The sequence below is a fragment of the Crocodylus siamensis genome, chromosome 10 (assembly GCF_052110815.1).
Source record: "Crocodylus siamensis isolate JL-2025a chromosome 10, ASM5211081v1, whole genome shotgun sequence".
Classification (NCBI taxonomy): Eukaryota; Metazoa; Chordata; order Crocodylia; family Crocodylidae; genus Crocodylus; species Crocodylus siamensis.
In genome coordinates, this window is record NC_143404.1 from 2,283,898 (window position 1) to 2,302,008 (window position 18,111).

Consider the following 18,111-nt stretch of genomic DNA (forward strand, 5'->3'; position numbering starts at 1 on the left):
GGTTCCCCAGGGGTGACACAGACTGCCCACATGCCTCATCATTAGAGACCCTTAAAACAAAAACCAGGCCTAGCAATAGAGCCAAGGACACGCTGTGGCGTATGTCACCTTAACCTGCTGGCGATTTGACTGCAGGTATTGTGGAGGCCTGGTGGATCTTCCCATCGTGCATTTCAACAGGAGCAGCTGTGCAGCATCTTGCCATGGACTATACACTGCACAGCTTTCCATGACATCTCCGCACTGGTTTTACCCCAGCAAAGGTAGCAGGGGTGTGAAATCCATTTACCAGGTTGCCACATAAATTACGGCTGCCTCCAAACAGCAATAACTGCAATCCCTTAGAGGAAAAATAGGAGAAGTTTTTCTTTCCAACTGGGTATACGCTCTACATCTTTCCAAGCTGAAAACCCTTCCCTCTGGATTTTGTCTCACCTTTGCGAAGTCATGTATTGTCAGACCGAGTCTCTTTTCCCTTATGCGGATATACATCGGGAGCAAATCAACATGCAAAAGAGGAGAAGTGAGCTGCCAGTGTTGTCAACTCTCATGATATTTGGCGTTGTTCTTTAAGTCTACGCTTCGGCTATGTGAAAACCTTAGCTCTTTCTTTTACATCTATATCTATAGATATAGCTATATAAAATAACTTATCTATCTATCAGCTATATAGAAAAAATTAGCTCTCTCTCTCTATCTATATATATATATACATATTAGCTCTCTCTATATACATATATAAAATTTGAAAACCTGTGAAAAACTTAGCTCTTTCATATAGATATCTATCTATCTATCTATATATATATAAAAAGAAAGAGTTAAGTTTTTCACATTCCCAATGAGTAGATTTTAAGAACGCCAAAAATCTTGAAAGTTGGCAATACAGAGTTGTGCATCTAGTGACTTGTGACCTCACAGCCATTTAACCTGGGCACCCACGGGAGAAGCAATAAGGGAGCCGTGTGCCACACATATGGGTCTTGCTTACTGTATCCCCACTTTTCCAAAAATCTGACACCGTCTTTGCTTTCAGAGGAAAATAACTTGCTGCAGCCCATTTCGGAGGGGGCCAGCTCCTGCCCATTGGCTGCAGACAGCGCTGCTGGTTGGTGCATGCAGGGTGGGGAATAGCCGCAGTCCTGCTCTCTTTTCCCACCTCCTTGGGAGAAGGGTGCACTGGCTTCCCAGCCCCTGCCCTTTGGCCAGCTCCCTCTGTCCCACACAGGGTAGATGGGATGGGCGACATGGTTAGCGTGATGTCGGGCCCTCAGACCTAAAGCTTCCCTTCTACTCTTTGTTAACCAGGAAATACCAGACCCGTGTGCTTATTCCTTAGCAAAGCTTTCTATTACAATAGAAAAATGCTGGCAATAAACGTAGCCCCAGGGGATGAATTATGTGCCTCCGCCTTCCATTTCCCTTGACTTCTAGCATGCAATACTTTTCTTGCTCAATGCCCAATACCAAATAACCTTTAGGACTTTGACTAACTGAGATACATGTCTCTGCTCAGGGCATCCTGCCACCAGCCTTCAAACGAAGATGCAATTTGCCTCGTCATCTGCAGCCTTTGTTAGATTGCATAGTTTTGCTGTCCTAATGATGCCGATCCCATTCCTACCCACTGCAGTAGCAGCTGAAACGATCGATGCCTTTGCTCTTTTGCCAGGAAGGCTGCAACACCTTATGCCATCACTTCTCATTTAACAAACCTGTGCAGTTTTGGAGGACCTCGTCTCAAAATCTGTGAATGTGTGTTAGCAGAAATTCCCTTTTCTGCCCACAGGAAAGACACAGCACATACAAGGTATTTGCTCATCTGGTTTTCCAAAGCAAGCTGCTTTCAGTGCTCTGCTCTGGCACTACAGATCAGCCTTCAGACTCAGTCCCTTCCTACTGAACAAGCTGGACCAAAAATCAGACAGGCCTACTATCTCCACCTGTATAAAGAAAGGCTTTTTTATTTGGGTTTTTTAAAAGCCCTGAAAAGAAGAGATGGACTTTTACTAACTGTGTCTGCTTCTTTGGCACCAACAATGGCAGGCTACAGCCCTTTTTAGGGGCTTCACATAACAGCAGGATCAAGAGATACCTACAATTTCCATGGAAGCAAGCAGCAAACAATGGAGGATCCCTAGCCGAGCCACCTGCGGTCCGCTAAGCTCGCTCTGAAAAGAGAGTTCAAACCCTGCTAAATTTTTCATGCGTTTTATTATACCTTTAAAAAAAATGGCATCTCTCAAGCTAATAATGAGACGAGAGCAGGAAGCATGTTCCTGTTGAATTATATGCTACAAAGCGTTAATGAACCGGGCAAGAATGCATCAATGCAGAATGCTTCTCTCCTATTCAGGATTCGGGCATCTTGCACGGAGGATGAACAGAAGGAAGCAGCTAGTTTGGCAGCTCTAATTTAAGGATGGGAGATGCTTTTATTTTTCTAGCATCCTTTTTTCAGGTGCGCGATACAAGGGTGGTGGGGGGAGAGGGGGTGTCAGAGGCCAGGGTAACAATGGCCTGCAATGGATGCAGCCAGTGGCCGTATGGAAATGCCAATCCTTGCAATTAGGTGAATTCTGCTATAGCAGCGAGACACGCACCTGAGCCTGAGACGGTGCTTTTACAGGTGACTGACTGCTCTTCGCACAACGCCGTGTCTTTCAAATTGAAATCAAACGCTCTCCGGACACCAGACGCAGGACACTTCACCGTGTCACATGGATTGTAAATCATCTCGGACAAGACGAGCAGCTTTAGGACCCACGTGATGCTGAGCAGAACGGCTCGCTGTTGCATGCTGCAGACGAGCAGGCCAGAGTTTACCGGACCGGCACGATTTCTAAAACTCCTGCCTGCCAGACCTGCGAGTCCACATGCCGGTTTCGAGATGGAGATTTCCCAGTCCCTGCAGCTTAAACGCATCCAACTCTTCGGGTTCTCTGCACTCACCTCAAATATAGTAATACCCATTTCCACACCTTCCTTCTCATTGATTATCCTGTCTTTGCCTCCAACGTCAGCAGTCTCATCCTTACTGAAAACCAAGGCAACATACTGATTCCTCTCTAGAGACACGGCCAGATTTTCTTTCATTTCTGTCCCATCCACCCAGCACGGCAGCTCCACATCTCCTTAGTGCTCTTGTTATTTGTACTCCGAGAAAACCTCTGGTATCTTTCTGACATTTTTTATCAGATAGTATTAATAACCATCGTAAGGTCTCACTGGTTGGCTCTTGGCAATTCTCACTTTATCCCCATGTTTCCTGTCTAACAACTTTCACTGCTGATCAGTCTGTTTTTCTACTCTTTGTAAGCTCTGCTTATTCTTCAGACACTTTTCAGGATGGTTTTTCAGCTGGTTAGTTTAGAGCCCTTCCCTACACGATTTTCCTTTTGTCACGATGAAAGTTTCAAATAGTTTTTGTGTCTCTGACTTCAGGAAATCCCCAGCCTCCAGTTCCCAAGCTCCTCAGTCTAGCGGACTTCACTAATTGGTTCACTGGGTTATCAGAGCCTGCCCTTGTGTAACACTGAACCCGGGTAACACCTGCTTGAGTTTATCCGTCTACGTATTTAAAATCTGAATTGATGTGTTTCCTCAACCCAAAAATGAATTCCTACTGACAGCTCTTTTACAAAGTCCTCACCATATGCCAAAAGCAAGTCAAAAATAGCATTTCCCCTTGTTGGTCCAGAGACTACTCTGTGAAGCAATCTGGATACATCTACATGTGCATTCAAGTGCTTTATTTAATGTGCAGTAAAACTGGTATCTCCATTGTGGGGTACTAAGAAAATGGGCGTTAGCCTGTCTTAATGTGCATTAACGAAAGAGCACGTTTTACAGTGATGCTTAATGTGCATTAGCCTATTTTAATGTGCATTAAATAAATAGCATGTTTTTTCCAGTGATGCTTTAATGCACATTAAAATAGGCTAATGCACACAGTGTAGACATGCCCTCTGGCAGCTAGTAGTCAGGAATAACTGGGCCCTACCATTAATTTGGTGCATTTTAGGTGCCTGTGGAGCTGGGGGCATCTGGTGAGCGTTTTTCAAGACACGGTTCCTGCACAGAAAAGTCCCTGGGAGAAGATCCATTTATAGGATCAGGCTTTAATTAAAGCAGAAAGGGATTCATGGAAACATACATTGGCTGTGAAGTGCTCGGAGGGGTAAAACAGAGTAACTGGTCATGCAAACTTGCACCAGACTCAATGGTGGATCCAACCTTCATGCTGTTTGCAGCACACTGAACTTGACTTGTTCCTGCAATTGCTTCCAAAAGAAAAGTCAAAAATCAATTGGCAAGAACTGCATAAAGCTGCATCAATTGGCCAAGAAATGAAGCCGCGCGTGCGGGGGAGGAAGCACAGATATCAGCACAGAGGTCAGCTCTGATTGGGCTACTGAATATAACGCACGGCCATTTGTGCAATTAAAGATGATTAACTGCACTCATAAACACATCACAGACCTGGCTTTTGACTAATTAAACTTTAATTTCACTGGTTAAACCTCAGCTGAATAAGCTTTTATCAAAGACCCCTAGTCACCTTAGAAGCGTGAGGATAAAGTAGTTTTCAGGGATCCATCAGGGGGAGTAAACATTTTTTCCTTTCTCTGAGAACTGCAAAGACTTCAATTAGAAGCAATTACTGAAGATGTAGAGGCTTACGTCGAGGTTAAGCCGCCCTTCATTTTCTCAGGAGTAGCCTTTAATTAAATGCAAATAATCACAAATTTCATATAGCAGATTGCCATAATTTCACTATTAGTTACCGCATCTCATTTAACGAGGAAAGAGCTGGGCAGCCCGGCTGGTGGGAATCGGCAAAGGCTGAAACGCCAACATGAATCTCCCCATCTCTTGCCACCAGGCGATGGCAGTGGATGTGATGTCTCGAGGGGGAAGACCAACGCCCAGGCACTGCTGAGCAGGGAAACTGAAGCTCGCTCGGGGGCTAAATGAGCCCTGCTACGAAGAAGGGCACATCAGGCCAAGCTAATGCACCTTGCTGATCCCAGAGACCAGGACCGCTCCTTCTGAGCTGGCTTGAGCACACAAGCGCAGACGATGCTGCTCTGCAAACTGCACCTCGAGCAGGGCAGAAACACCGCTGTCTCTAGGACCAGACCCAGACGGATCAGACCCTTTTAATTAAGAGTTCGGTGCCCGAGTCTCAAGCCAGGGATGTATTTAAAAAGACGCGACCTTTCGCGGTGCTATCGGACTTTGGATATTAATGACATCTCTCTCCTGCACACCCACTCCTTTGGTTTACCCAAATGAAAACTAATTGCAGCTAGTCTGCAGCAGCCAGGCACGGAGGCTGCTGTTGAGTACAACTGGCCTCACCCTCCACCGCCCAGCGTCTCAGGTCTTGTGTCGTAATCCGTGCCAGGACGACGTGCTCCCCTAGCCTGGCACTGGTGCATCTAACTACATGCAGTGGGGTCACAACTTCTAGGACATGGTTCTTGTCTGCCTTTTACACAAGGATCATCCTATGGCCCTCAATGGAGTTTACTCCTTCGTTACAACAGAATCTGGCTGCTCATTTCTGCTTTGGGAGCAGACACATGGGACGACGGCACCATGGTGGGTCTAAAGCAGTGTCACGTGCTGGACAGCGCCACTCCCAGGAAGGGCAAATTTGCAGTGCAGACACAGGCAGAGAAGCATTTCCAAGGGCAACTGAACTCCGTTTGCAGCAATTCCTGTGAGGTCTTCCAAGCCGAGGAGGAGAGGGTGCCTCCCAGGGATGAAAAGGACTTGGGAGAGATGCTGGAGGGCACAGGGAGACGAGAAGTATCAAAACTATTAAACTTTCTGCATGAAACTAGCTCCGGACAATCAGTTCGGCAGATCCCTTTTGCTGCATATTTCCAAATTATGCAATTTCTCGTCCCATGCAGCCGGCATCCAGGCAGCATCTGATCATGCAGTATTCACAGGGCTTCCCCGCTGTCAGCCTTTTCCCTAGGAGTTTATTTCACTTCCTACTTGCATTTATAATAATACCTTTTACACGTCTTCTTCAATGCAAATCTCTCCGCTTCAAACCTGCTACTGAGTCCAGGCCTCTGCATTCACAGACCGCTGCTTGCCCAGAGAAGTCCACCAGGTCTTCTCCAGGCCCTGGTGTCCCTCCTCCAGTGGACCACTGCTTGTCAAGAAGCTCTCCTCCACCCTCTCTTGCACACTGCAGCCACAAACCACCCAACAAACGTGAGCTGGAGAGACAAGGGCACTGCCCAGACCTGCCCACTGCTGTGACAGAACAGCTTGGTTGCACATTGCATCCCAGGCCCGTCTGCAGCATGGGTATTATTTCAAACCATCACATGGCAGCGTGCAGACCTTAGGTTTGCAAATCAAGATTCCCCAGTGTTTTCCCTCCATCAGCACTTCCGTCTTCCCCTGGCTTTCTCCTTCCACTTGCTCTTTAGCATCTCTCTTTCCCCCCTTGCCTTCCAGTACTCCCGCATCCTGCTCCTCTTCGGACAGAGCTCCTCTCTGGGATCTGCAGCAGCGGTCAGAGGACGTTCCCCATACACGCAGGACCGCTCATCACCTGGCACCCCCCTGCAGCCTCCTCCTGCGGCTTGATGGCAGCGCACAGGTGGAGCGGATTAGAAGTGGTGGGGCAGATGCTGCAGGTTCTCAGCAGAAGCAAAGCTACCACAATGCAAGGGTGAATGGTGGAGCAAGAAGAGCAGACAGCACAACTATGTGCAAGATCCTTGCATACCCATGCTGCCCCACCAAGATGGAAATCTAGTGTCTGGGCAGTTTGCTCTTTGGCACTGCCTGCTGCACCTTTCCAAGGAGCTTGGGTCATGGACACGGCTTACCTGGAGCCAGAGCCAGCTTTCCAGGGTCTGTTGTGTTTTGCAGGCCACGGGACTATGGCCTGGAGACAGCAACTTGTGGTCGCTAACAGCAGCTTAGGGGGCTGGGGGGCATGACTGGTGAGGAGAGGCTGGGGGACCTGGGCTGCTTTAGTCTGGAGAAGAGAAGACCGAGGGGGACTGAACAGCGGCCGTCACCTCCCTGCAGGGGGGCTGCGAAGAGGATGGAGCTGGGCTGGTCTCAGTGGGGGCAGATGACAGGACAAGGAGCAATGGGCTCATGTTGCAGCAAGGGAGGGTTAGGCTGGATATCAAGAAAAACTCTCTCACTAGGAGGGTGGTGAAGCACTGGGACGGGTTACCCAGAGGGGCCGTGAACTCTCCGTCCTTGGAAGTTTTGAAGACCCAGCTAGACAAACCCTTGGCTGGGAGGATGTAGTTGGGGCTGGTCCTGCTTGGAGCAGGGGCTTGGACTAGATGAGACTTCCTGAGGTCCCTTCAACCCTCATTTTCTATGAGTCTGTGATGACCAGCCTGGAAATGACCAAGAGAAGCAAAACCCAAGCATTCAGCCTTACATGTTCCTCTCCAGACCTCCCCGCTATTTCTGTCTCTCTTCTTGGACAGACTAAACAAAGCACTGATGTCTTTTTAATGTGGTGATGTATTTCCTTGCTGAACCTGGCTGCTCTGGCTTGACGGCTGGGCTCAGACAACAGGTCTGCCAGAAGATGTTAAGCCCATACGTAGGCTGTGAAGCGCAAGTCCTTTCCGAAAACACTGTGTTTTCGCAGGCTGGTAACACAGAACATCCTCATATGACAGAAGAATGGGGGCACTGGGGATAACTCTGCCTCTACAACACGCCACAGAGAAATCCCGTGATGCACAGCAACAAGCCAACATAACACCCATACAGTTGCAGTACCATTCAGCTGGCCGCCGTCTTTCCACAAGCTAACCGTAATGAGTGTGCTTCTCTCATCACAAAATATTCCTGCATGCGCTCTGCCCTCCGGAAAGTGACTGCTGAGGAGTTTGAGCGACGGGGGCATTCCAGCGAGCCAGACGTTTGTCTTTAATTCGAGCCTTTTAAATGTAGTTTGCCGATGACTGAAGCCCAGCTGCTTGGGAAGAACCCTTTGAACCCTCAGACTTTCATTTCCCCTTGTTATCTGCACCAGAGTAACTGGAAAGACTGGGCCAGCAGGGGAGAAGACCGCAGTGTTGTCCTTTGCACTGGCTGGATACCAGAACTTGGTAGAGGTGCACCTGAACTTGTTCTCAGAGACCTTAAATGCACGCAAAGTTACACCATTTAAGTTAAAGTCCTTATTTTAAACCAAGGTCTACCAAGTCTAAATGGGGAGATCCATGTGAGCTACATTGCCCTGCTTCTGCAATGGCATGGCAACATGCCCAACGTCTACATACCCCACGTATACATACCCAAGGAGCTCGTGAGACAACCAATAGGCCCCTAGATCCACCAGCAACAGAGGCGGCAATTGAGGGGAAGGAGTACGCTGTGGGCATACTATACAATTTTTGCATGTCACTTTTCGCTGTCAAGGCAGTTGGGGAAATGCTTATTGGAGAAAAAGCGCTTCTTTGGGTTCTCACTGAGCATTGCTTGTTAGAGACGGAGCTATCAGAAGAGAAGAGGTGGGCAAAACGGACAAATTAAAGAAGAACAATTCACCAGGAATGAAGGGGGGCTGAATGAAGGCAATAACAAGGGTGAGCTCCTAACCAAAACAGGCAATTGTTCATTAAAACGGCTGTCGTGCTACATACCAAAGGAGTAGAGGCTAACAAACACACGGCTCTACTTCAAAAATAATAAAAAACCCCAGTCGTGGTGATCCTGATTATTTTTCATACCGAACGCAGCCTGGGAGTCTCCAGGGAAAAGTCCGGCCCTCGGGTACCAGCAAAACAAATAAACAGAAAGAAATTTCCTCTTCCGCAAGGAAACACATGAGAACCTGGCGAACGACCTTGCCGAGGGGTGAAATCCTGGCCTGCCTGAAGTCAACCGACTTCCATGAAACGTGGGATTTCTCCCATGCAAGCCATTGTCGTGTCCTAGCAGGGAATCAGTTTATATTGGAGCCGTGGCTGGTGCCTCATAAGATTAGTGCTTTTCCATCGACAGAAGCAGCCCCGGCAAACGCTGAAAGAGATGAAATACGCACACTCCTCCAGTCAAGTAGGAAATCAAAAACCGTATTACTCATTTCATGAAAAGAGCAAAATGAATTAAGAGGGAAAAAGTATACAATTTTGGTGTGCGCAAGAGAGTCCTAGCTCCTTCAGCAATAAAGTGGATGCAACCTTAAATCTAATTCCAAACCTAACCAATTTTACCTGATTGATTACAGTGGCTGTACAAAGTACTGGGAGAACTTGGGGTGGAAGGTAACTGGTTTTGCTCCCGGACTTATCCTCGCCGCTAGGGAGATCTCAGAAAAACTGTGAGCGAGGGAGCGCAGACTGCACGATCCCATTTTAGTCTGAACTAATTTCTAAATGAAAGAATATTAAAACAAAGCCTTTTGCTTTAAATCATTAGTACACGAATGCTAGCCATTAGTCAAGATGAGTTTTTTCTAATTCTAATCCATCTTCCAGGCTGTGTTGTTACCCTACCGTTTTTGTGTAATTAAAATGTGGCAGGTAGCTTACACACAAGAGGGAGTAATTGGATTAAAAATAACTCTTCATAACCAAACTTAAACTGCTTGTTTTCTCTTATGGTCTTTTAATAAAGAAACCAAAGACAACAATATTATTTAGCCCTTCTCCCAGCTACTGCAGCGTTTGGCCTCTTCAAGGTGCTAACATTTCACTTGCTGTGTTTAAATACACACGTTCAGCTTTAAATGCAATTTACACTCTTAAATATAAATTATTAACGGATGCATCAATTTGATCCTCTGAACTCTTTAATTTTAAGGGATGCTAGCAGCTGATGTTAAGCGCCTCAAATCCCATAAATCCTGAAGTGGCACAGGAAGGATAATAGAAAGGTTTCGTAGAAACTCAGAGAAAATGAGAGTTGAAGGGACCTCAGGCGGTCACATCTAGTCCAACTTCCTGCTCAAAGCTCAACTCCTTCATCCCAGCCAAGGTTTGTCTAGTTGGGTCTTAAACACCCCCAAGGATGGAGACTGCACCTCCTGTCCCAGAGCTTCACCACCCTCCTTGTTTCATGTGCCATGATTAAGGCACAGCTGAATCTGTGACTGCTGAGTGCTTGGAAGAAAGCTTCTGTATGGGCAGATCACTCCATGACTACCCATGGCAATATTTTGGCTGCTGTGGGAAATTGGATTTGGCTTTCGATGGACCACTGGTTTGATGCATGACCGAGAAGGTGCAGCAAAGCAGTCTGGTCTTGCACAATTGTCCATCCTGCATCTCTATGCACCCTCTGCCCACAGCGGGACCATCCCATCCAGAGCCAAAGGTCCCAACCTTCTCCTCCCTGCATGGATGACAGGCATGGGCGCACACGCATGTTCAGAACCACATGCTGCCTTTGACTTGAAGGACCAGCTACGCATGGAAGTTGCAAAATATTATTCCTGTAAACAGTCTGCACCCTGAATGCTTCGATGAAAGCAACTCTTTGAGAATCTTGCATCTTGAATAGGATTTATGAACAAATATTATTATTATTTTTATTCTGTGAGCAGACATCAGGGCTTTGGGAAAGGATCAGGGTCGCCAGGTGCTGGATACAAATGCAAAAAAAGACAGCGTGTGCCCCGAGGAGCTTACCCTCCGCATGCGAGATGAAGCAAGCCAATCTGACCATAATAAACAAACAGCACAACAGGCTTTGGATAAGTGAAATGGGGAAAGGAGCCAACTTGACTTTCCGAGTAGAAGCGAGGTTTGGCAGGCATCGTTTACATGCAGCTTGCTGGCTACCAGTCCTCTTTAGACACCTCGCTCCTCTCTCGGGGGCTCTGTGCCGGGGCACAGGGGAAGAGCTCCTGTTTGGAGCGGTGGCACGGTAGGTGACCACAGGCCCCTTGCGTGGGAGGCGGGCAGCAATTATTATGTGAGCCTCATGCTATTTAAAAGAAGGAAATTATTTTCTGATTTTTTTTTTTTTTTTTTAACCGTTAGAGTTGGAAACTAATAAAGCCAAAAGCTTTTCAGAAAGGGTCTGAATTCATTTACCTGGCAGGTGAAGCACACATCCCCAATGATGCACTGAGCAATTCTGATGACTGGCACTGCCTGGGAACCCCCACGGCATAGTTGTGTGTGGGCACCTGTATAAATTAAAGGCAGGCCAACCCCAATTTTCTATGATTCAAAGAGCACGTTGCACTGTGCAGGCACTACGTTATCAGGCACTATTACAAGTGAGGTGAATGCGAAGAGTGCGGGGGCTGCAGCTCTGATCCTACGCTTGGATCTGAAGGTACAAGCCCTTGTAGCTGCGGTTCTCAATCGGGGCGCCTGGAGATCCTTTCAAGGGTGCCGCACAAGGTTAGCCCTGCTAACTTTGCAAAGAGGATTCACCAGATAACCCCAGGGATTTCCAATAAGAACCACGGTGTTTAAAAACCTTCGGTACTGTTTTGGACTTAATGAGTTCTCTGACTGACTCTAGTATTTTTCTGTAATTAAAAAAAATGAGTGAAAAGCAAGAGCTGGCATTTTCTGTGGGGTGTCTTGAGTCTAACTACTGCCTTACAGGGTGGCATTGCTCTCAGTCAGGCCCCGATTCAGCCCTCAGGGCTGCAAATTCACACGGGAACCCAAGCTGCACCCAGCAGACCATAACCCAGCCCTTGATCACAGACTCATAGACAACGAGGGTGGAAGGGACCTCAGGGGGTCACATCTAGCCCAACCCTTGTTCCAAGCAGGACCAGCCCCAACTACATCATCCCAGCCAAGACTTTGTCTAGCCGGGTCTTCAAAACCTCCAATGATGGAGAGTCCACCACCTCTCTGCGTAACCTCTGCCAGTGCTTCACCACCCTCCTCGTGAGAGTTTTTCCTAATATCCAACCTAATATCCAACCTCAACCTAATATCCTAATTTCCTAATATCCAACCTCAACCTTCCTTGCTGCAACTGGAGCCCATTGCTCCTTCTTCTGACACCAAACCTTATCCCCAAACCAAACACAGAAGGGCTGCAAACTCAGACCAGGCTCCTCCAGTGTTGGGACCCAGAGGCCTTAGGGCCCGGGTCTGACCTTTGCGCTCAGCTCAAGCTCCATGCTTAGCTTGACTTGTGTGTGAGACATGCACCAGGTGAAAGGAGCAGATGGGAAAATACTCTCCCTCCCTGTCTTAGACTCAGCAGCATCATAGGGACACAACACCAGCGGGTGGGCGAATCTGAGCCCGCTTCAGGACTTCCCCTAGATCTCATGGAAGAGCTAAGCATGGCATGGTTCCTACCTGAAATCACATTAGGAGACTGCATTTTTTTGTTCCTACTAGCCAAACTCTGCTTTGAGTTTTTGGCCTGTCCATGCTCCAAACAAAGTAGTTTATGAACGGGCCATGCTCCAATTTAAGGGCAGTGTCACTCTAGTGTCAAAGGCACCGACCCCCGGGCCCCGTTGCTGACTCGCTTTTGGTGCAGACCAAACTGCTCGGGGTGCCACACACCAAACGGGGAGTCGATGACAAATCCAGAGGCAAAGCAGGGAGGAGCAGGCCCGGTGCAGCCCTGAGACTTTTGCTTGCTGTAAAAAGAAAAGAGCCCAGCCCTGTTTCTTTTGACTTCTGCATATTTGGGCTTCTTTTTTCTTTTTTAATGAAATGAGTTGGGCGTTGCTCATTATAAAGCCCTGGTGATCAAAAGCCCGCCAACTTAAACGCAGATTGTGTAAAGGGCTGCCTTGCAAACTGTGCTTCAGTAAGGGATGAATGGTGGAAATGGAGCAGAGTGCGATTAAAAGGGAATAAAAGGCATTTTGCTTCTCTTTGTGTCTGCGGAGTTGATGGAGTGGATGGGGGAGAGAGAGAATGGAGTCGATTGTTATCTCGATGCCAGGCAGGAGGAACAGCTTCTGCTTAGGGAAGGTATTATTTTCCAGACTGCCTTTCCTCCTCCCTTCCTCACGCCCTGTTATCAACATTTATTACACCCCAGAGTTTTCCCCAGCAGAAGGCTTGCTGAGCTCATTAAAATGCAATGAGCACTTATTGGATATAATAAGCACTCGCTGTATTTTAATGCGTGCCAGGACTGTCCTGTGGAGCAATGCTGGTTCAGACACCGTGGGGCGAGCTTGAGGTCGCAGAGGAGATGCTGGGGCAATGGCACTTTGAAATCAGCCATAACGATATGGCTGAATAGCTCCTCCCTCCTCGCTGCAGGGTGGGATACATCCCTGACCTGCCAGGCTGGGGTTATGCTCCAGTTGCTCTTCTTACCCCACCACAGTCTTCACCAACCCCGAGCAAAGGTGGTGAGAGTCAAAGCACATGCATCTATTCGCTGGAGAACTGCACCATTTTGGTTGTTTAAAAATGAATACAGACTGAAGGAGACCTCGGCGGCAAGCTCGCACAAATAGGACTTCCTCTGAGACAGCTCGATGCCGCTCTGCCCTGGGATGCACACTGCTTCCAATGCAAAAGGTCTTCCTTTGTTCCTCCTTTCCCACAGGTGCAATGGGCTAGAGGTTTTACTGCAACAAGACAATGCCGAGGGCTTTGCACAGGCCTTCTGGAAAGTCCAGTCATCCCACAAGCATTCAGGGGAGACCAGTGGACCGGGCACCCCAAAAGAGAAAAGTCCACACTGACTTCAAAGCTGTAACAACACCGTTCCTAACTTGAAGCCACTTGCCCCCCAAAGCTGGAGAGAAGATGACAAAAAAGGTTTCAAAACGAAACCAGCATTTTTTTCCCCTGTGCTCAAGCTATGGGTGGGACAGTCCTGTAAAGACTGGATTTAAGGAAGAGCGGAGATAGTTTGATAAACACAGAGTCCTCCTGTGTTATTACCCAGCACTTGGCACAGGAAGCATGCCTTACTGGCGTCAAGTGTCCATAGGATCAGGGCAAAATAGAAGGGGAATCCCAAACGGTGCAAGCTTTTGGACCAGATCCACCTCAAGCAGCGGGGAACTGAACTGGCCGCACAAAGACATTAAACCGAATTAACCTCTTTCCTCCGAGACCGATTCATTCGCTTGGGGGAACATGCGAAGGCTCAGCTTGGGCTATAAATCCTGGGAGCACAAATAAAACCTGAAGGCAATGTGCCCACAGCAACACATAATTCCCTGGCATTAATGGCTTTGTGTCTTCCCCTAACTACCAGCGTGTCACCGCTGGGACATTAGGTGGATGGGCGTTTAATTTCACAACATGATTCAAAATAATCTCCTTATACCTGGGTAGGTATTTCACAAACCCAATATAAAGCTGCTCCCCTTGCAGGCTTCAGTATTTTTAAGTTTGTGCTGTTATCACCACCGACTGTTTACTGCCTACAAACTTACAGCATACGGAGGTGAATTAACCCACAAGGATGGAGTTCACGCCCCGGACTGGCACCAACATGGGTCGCACAGAGTATCTGGCACTTTGACGTGTGACTTGTCCATCAGGCTGAGAAGCACACCACTATCCCAGCATACCCGTTATACAATGAACTATTGCACTGAGCAGTTAAAACTGGCGCTAACCCCATTCAGGTATATAACCAGCCTGGTAAAGCTTTAATCACTCAAATGTGGCTGACTCTTCAGTGAGCTACTGATAATAGCTTATTTCTTGCAGATCATTGCTTTAAAATCTCTTGCTCCCAAGGTGCACTTACATTTCTGGACTATTACTGCTCACCGTGTATCTGTCCCAGGACAGCTGTTGGAGACTATGACTTCCATAAGTTCTGATAGCATAATAGTTTGCTGATTGGATGCAGTAAATTACTGATTATTACTCAACCTCCCACAGACTATTAGTGAGATAATATAGGTGAGGGACCTGGACACAGGATGCGTTATCCCTAGCATAACCCGCATCAGCATAACTCACGAGAGTCCCTTGTAAAGGTACCGTGGGAAAAATGAGAGGTAAAGCTACACTGGTATAAATTATACTGGCATAGATGCTGTGGGTCTGCTTCTATCCCGGGCTAGCTGTTTGCTCAATTCAAACAGGCTATTCCTAGCTCCCCACTGCCTAATGACCTCTTGTGGCAGCTACTCCAGTAAAGCCAATTATCTGCCTGCTGCAGGCACCCCCGAGCCAATGCAGGTGACTTTGGTGTTAAAAAAGTGTGTGCCTTGGCCCTAGGTCTGATCAGGCTCACCGGGAGCTAGGCACCATTTAATATCCTCAGAAAGAGAATTGAAGTGGCACACGGGGCTTGTGCTACTGCCCTTGGTCCGGTGGGGGGACCCTGCCTCCATGTAATCTCTCCCCCATTCAAGGTCTTTTTCCACTGGTTTGCAGGGGGAGTTAGACTGGACCCAATGAGGGAGCTCCAATCAGTGAGGAATGGATGCTTACAGTAATGACAGCAGGCACGTCTGCAAACCAAGGCTGAAGATAAGAATACGCTTGGCTAATTTTCACATAAAGAGCACACACCGTGCTGCCAGACTCTTGTGATATTATTGCAACTCTCCCAACCTCAGGTATGATAAAACCCCCTGGAGATCATGCAACAGCTTTCATTTAAAATGAGAAGGCAAAAGGAGCTTCTTGCCCTTGTGGTCATGGGGGAAGTGATAAAACACACAAGATCTTAGCCCACAAGAGGCTGAAAAGTGATAACGTGCAAAAAAAAAAAGAGTGCAAAAAACAAACCCAATAGCAATTTCCTAATTTTTGAACATTATCATTTTTAAGCCAGTCTTATCATTTTTCTGGGGAACCATGATTTTTGAACGCCTGGGGCTTATAACACCGCACACAGCCTTGGGAGTCCTTCTCCAGATGAAGGAGATTACACATTTCATGGACATTAGGGCTGGACGGGACCTTGGCCTCGCAAGATCATCAGGTCCAGCCCCCAGAAGATGACTGGGTACCTTCATGGCTTGGCCCTGTAACATGCAAGTTTGGGAACTGGAGCACCACGTTCCTCTCAGCTCCCGGGAGGAAATTCCAGTCCCTCTCCCATCATGCAAAGACTTTTTGGAAACCCCTACTTACGATGGTGAAGTTCATAACCTTGAGAATCCAGATGGTCATGGCCAGGTTCACCAGGATTAAAATCATGAGGAGGAGCACAAAGAAATAGAGACATCTCTTCCTCCAGCCATAAATCCCCACTTTGTAAACCTGCGGTCCTTCCGAGCTCTGCATGGCGCTCCGGTGCGCGTACTGTTCCTGAGGCATCTGAAACAAATGCATGGAGATGAGCATGTACATTAAGCTGCAGGGCAAATCAGATGATGAGAACTGCCTAAGGGCTTGTGTCTATACTTCTCAGAGCGTCCTTTAACTCCAGAAATTACCAGCTGGTCAGTGTCTCCTCCCGCGGCTTCCTTCTGCATTGCTTTTCCTAGGGCTTATTTTATATAGTACTGAATCATCGCAGTTTATATACATCTTGCTCTCTTATACACACACACACACGTGTACACACACATATACATATACTTACATACACGTACTTATATACACACACACTATATATATGCACACATACACATGTAACATACATATGTGCACACATACACATACATATATGCATACTTATATATGCACACATGCATATATATGAACACACACGCATGCACAGTAGAGGTTTCCCATGGAGACCATTCTCCAACGACTCTGTTAACAGCTCCAGGTTTTCTACAAGGCAGGCACTCCAGGGCCCCTAAAAATCCTGAGGGTAAAATTTTGCATGCGTTTGGTAAAAGAAGTTGAGTTCAGCAGTTTGTTTTGAAGGTGCAGTATGACTTCTCAGAGGCTTTAATTCAAATAAAAGTCTCAAAATTATTGCTTGTGGCTTTGAAGAAAGGGGGGAGGGCAACGGCTCTGAGTTCTTTCTGTCGTTCCACTGAAGAGGCTTAAAATGGAAAGTTCTCCATCTGTACAGCCCAAATCAAATCAGCACATCACCATGTGAGATTTACACTGAATCACCGGCACCGAGTGTGTGGGGGCCCAAGGGCCCTAGTGCCCCTTGGAAAGAGGACTGTGGGCCCAAACCTGAGGAAAATCATGCAATATTTCTATAATATTTTATATTGTAAAAGATGGATTCAGTTATGCTAAGTGTGCTGGATATAAGGTGATGTGTATAGGAACAAGTGACTGAGGCTCTGAGCTATTACCAGGGATCCACGTTTTCCGTTTGCTGCAGAAAAACCCAATTTTTTCCTTTAACAGAGAAAAACATTGGCCAGCAAGGGGCTGTGGGCAGTGGGGAGGGCGCTCAAAGACAGGAAGCACCATGCACATGTGCATGCACATGGCAGCCATGCAGCAATGGAGAGCAGCTCCCTGCAGGTAAGTCAATGGGGGGTGGAGGAGAGGGGGCACAGGCGATATGTTGGGGGGAGGCACAGGTGACACAGCGGCGAGGAGTGGGAGGGGGGGCCAAGGCAATGCGTCAAGTGGAGCATGCGCCCCCGAGATTTCTGTGCCCGCAGCAGGGCACAGGGCTGCAGCTGGGTTGGACCAGGTCTGGGAAGGCACTACCTCCGTGGTCCAGCAGACAGTATCTGGTGCAGGAGGGAGCACCATGCACCATGCCGCCATGGCCGCCTACCTTTGAATGGGACATGATGTCTCTCATGGTATGTCTACAGGACACAGTGTAGCACCATGCAGGGATACCCCTGGTATCTCTGTGCTGCACCATGTAGTGCTGTGTCAGTGCCCACAGGGCTTTCCCATGCACATGGAAGAAGTGTTGCACAACTACAGCTCTCCCTCCCATTTCCCTTTGCATGTCTTGCCTGCTAGACAGGAAGGACCCCCCAGGCCACAGGGGCTGGAAGGGTTGCTGCTGCGGGAGGAGCCCCACAACTGTGTTCATGCTTGTGCATGTGTAGGTACACGCAGTTGGGCTTCTCCCCATTGCACCCACATCACAGCTGTTCACAAGCTGGGCCCTGAATAATCCAACTGCAGAGAGAGCACCGCTGCCCGTGACCACAGCCCCAAACTTCCGCATTTGTTTTGCAACAGTTTGTGTATTGGGATTTACCCACTGGGGTGAATGTTATTGAATTCATTGGGTTGGGTAACTCATTTCTTGACCTGGAGATTATGGAAGTTATTTTGTAAT

At 47.8% G+C, this 18,111-nt stretch overlaps 1 protein-coding gene across 7 annotated transcripts in view; it reads right to left on the reverse strand.

Moving 5' to 3' along the window:
• Window positions 1-18,111, reverse strand: part of SGCD (sarcoglycan delta) — a 404,288-nt gene that overhangs the window by 147,200 nt on the left and 238,977 nt on the right. For all 7 annotated transcript variants that reach the window (XM_090020858.1, XM_090020859.1, XM_090020860.1 and 4 more), the window contains one exon: window positions 16,020-16,205. In XM_090020858.1, coding sequence (XP_089876984.1) covers window positions 16,020-16,205 — 186 coding nt within the window. The remainder of the gene's footprint in view (window positions 1-16,019; window positions 16,206-18,111) is intronic.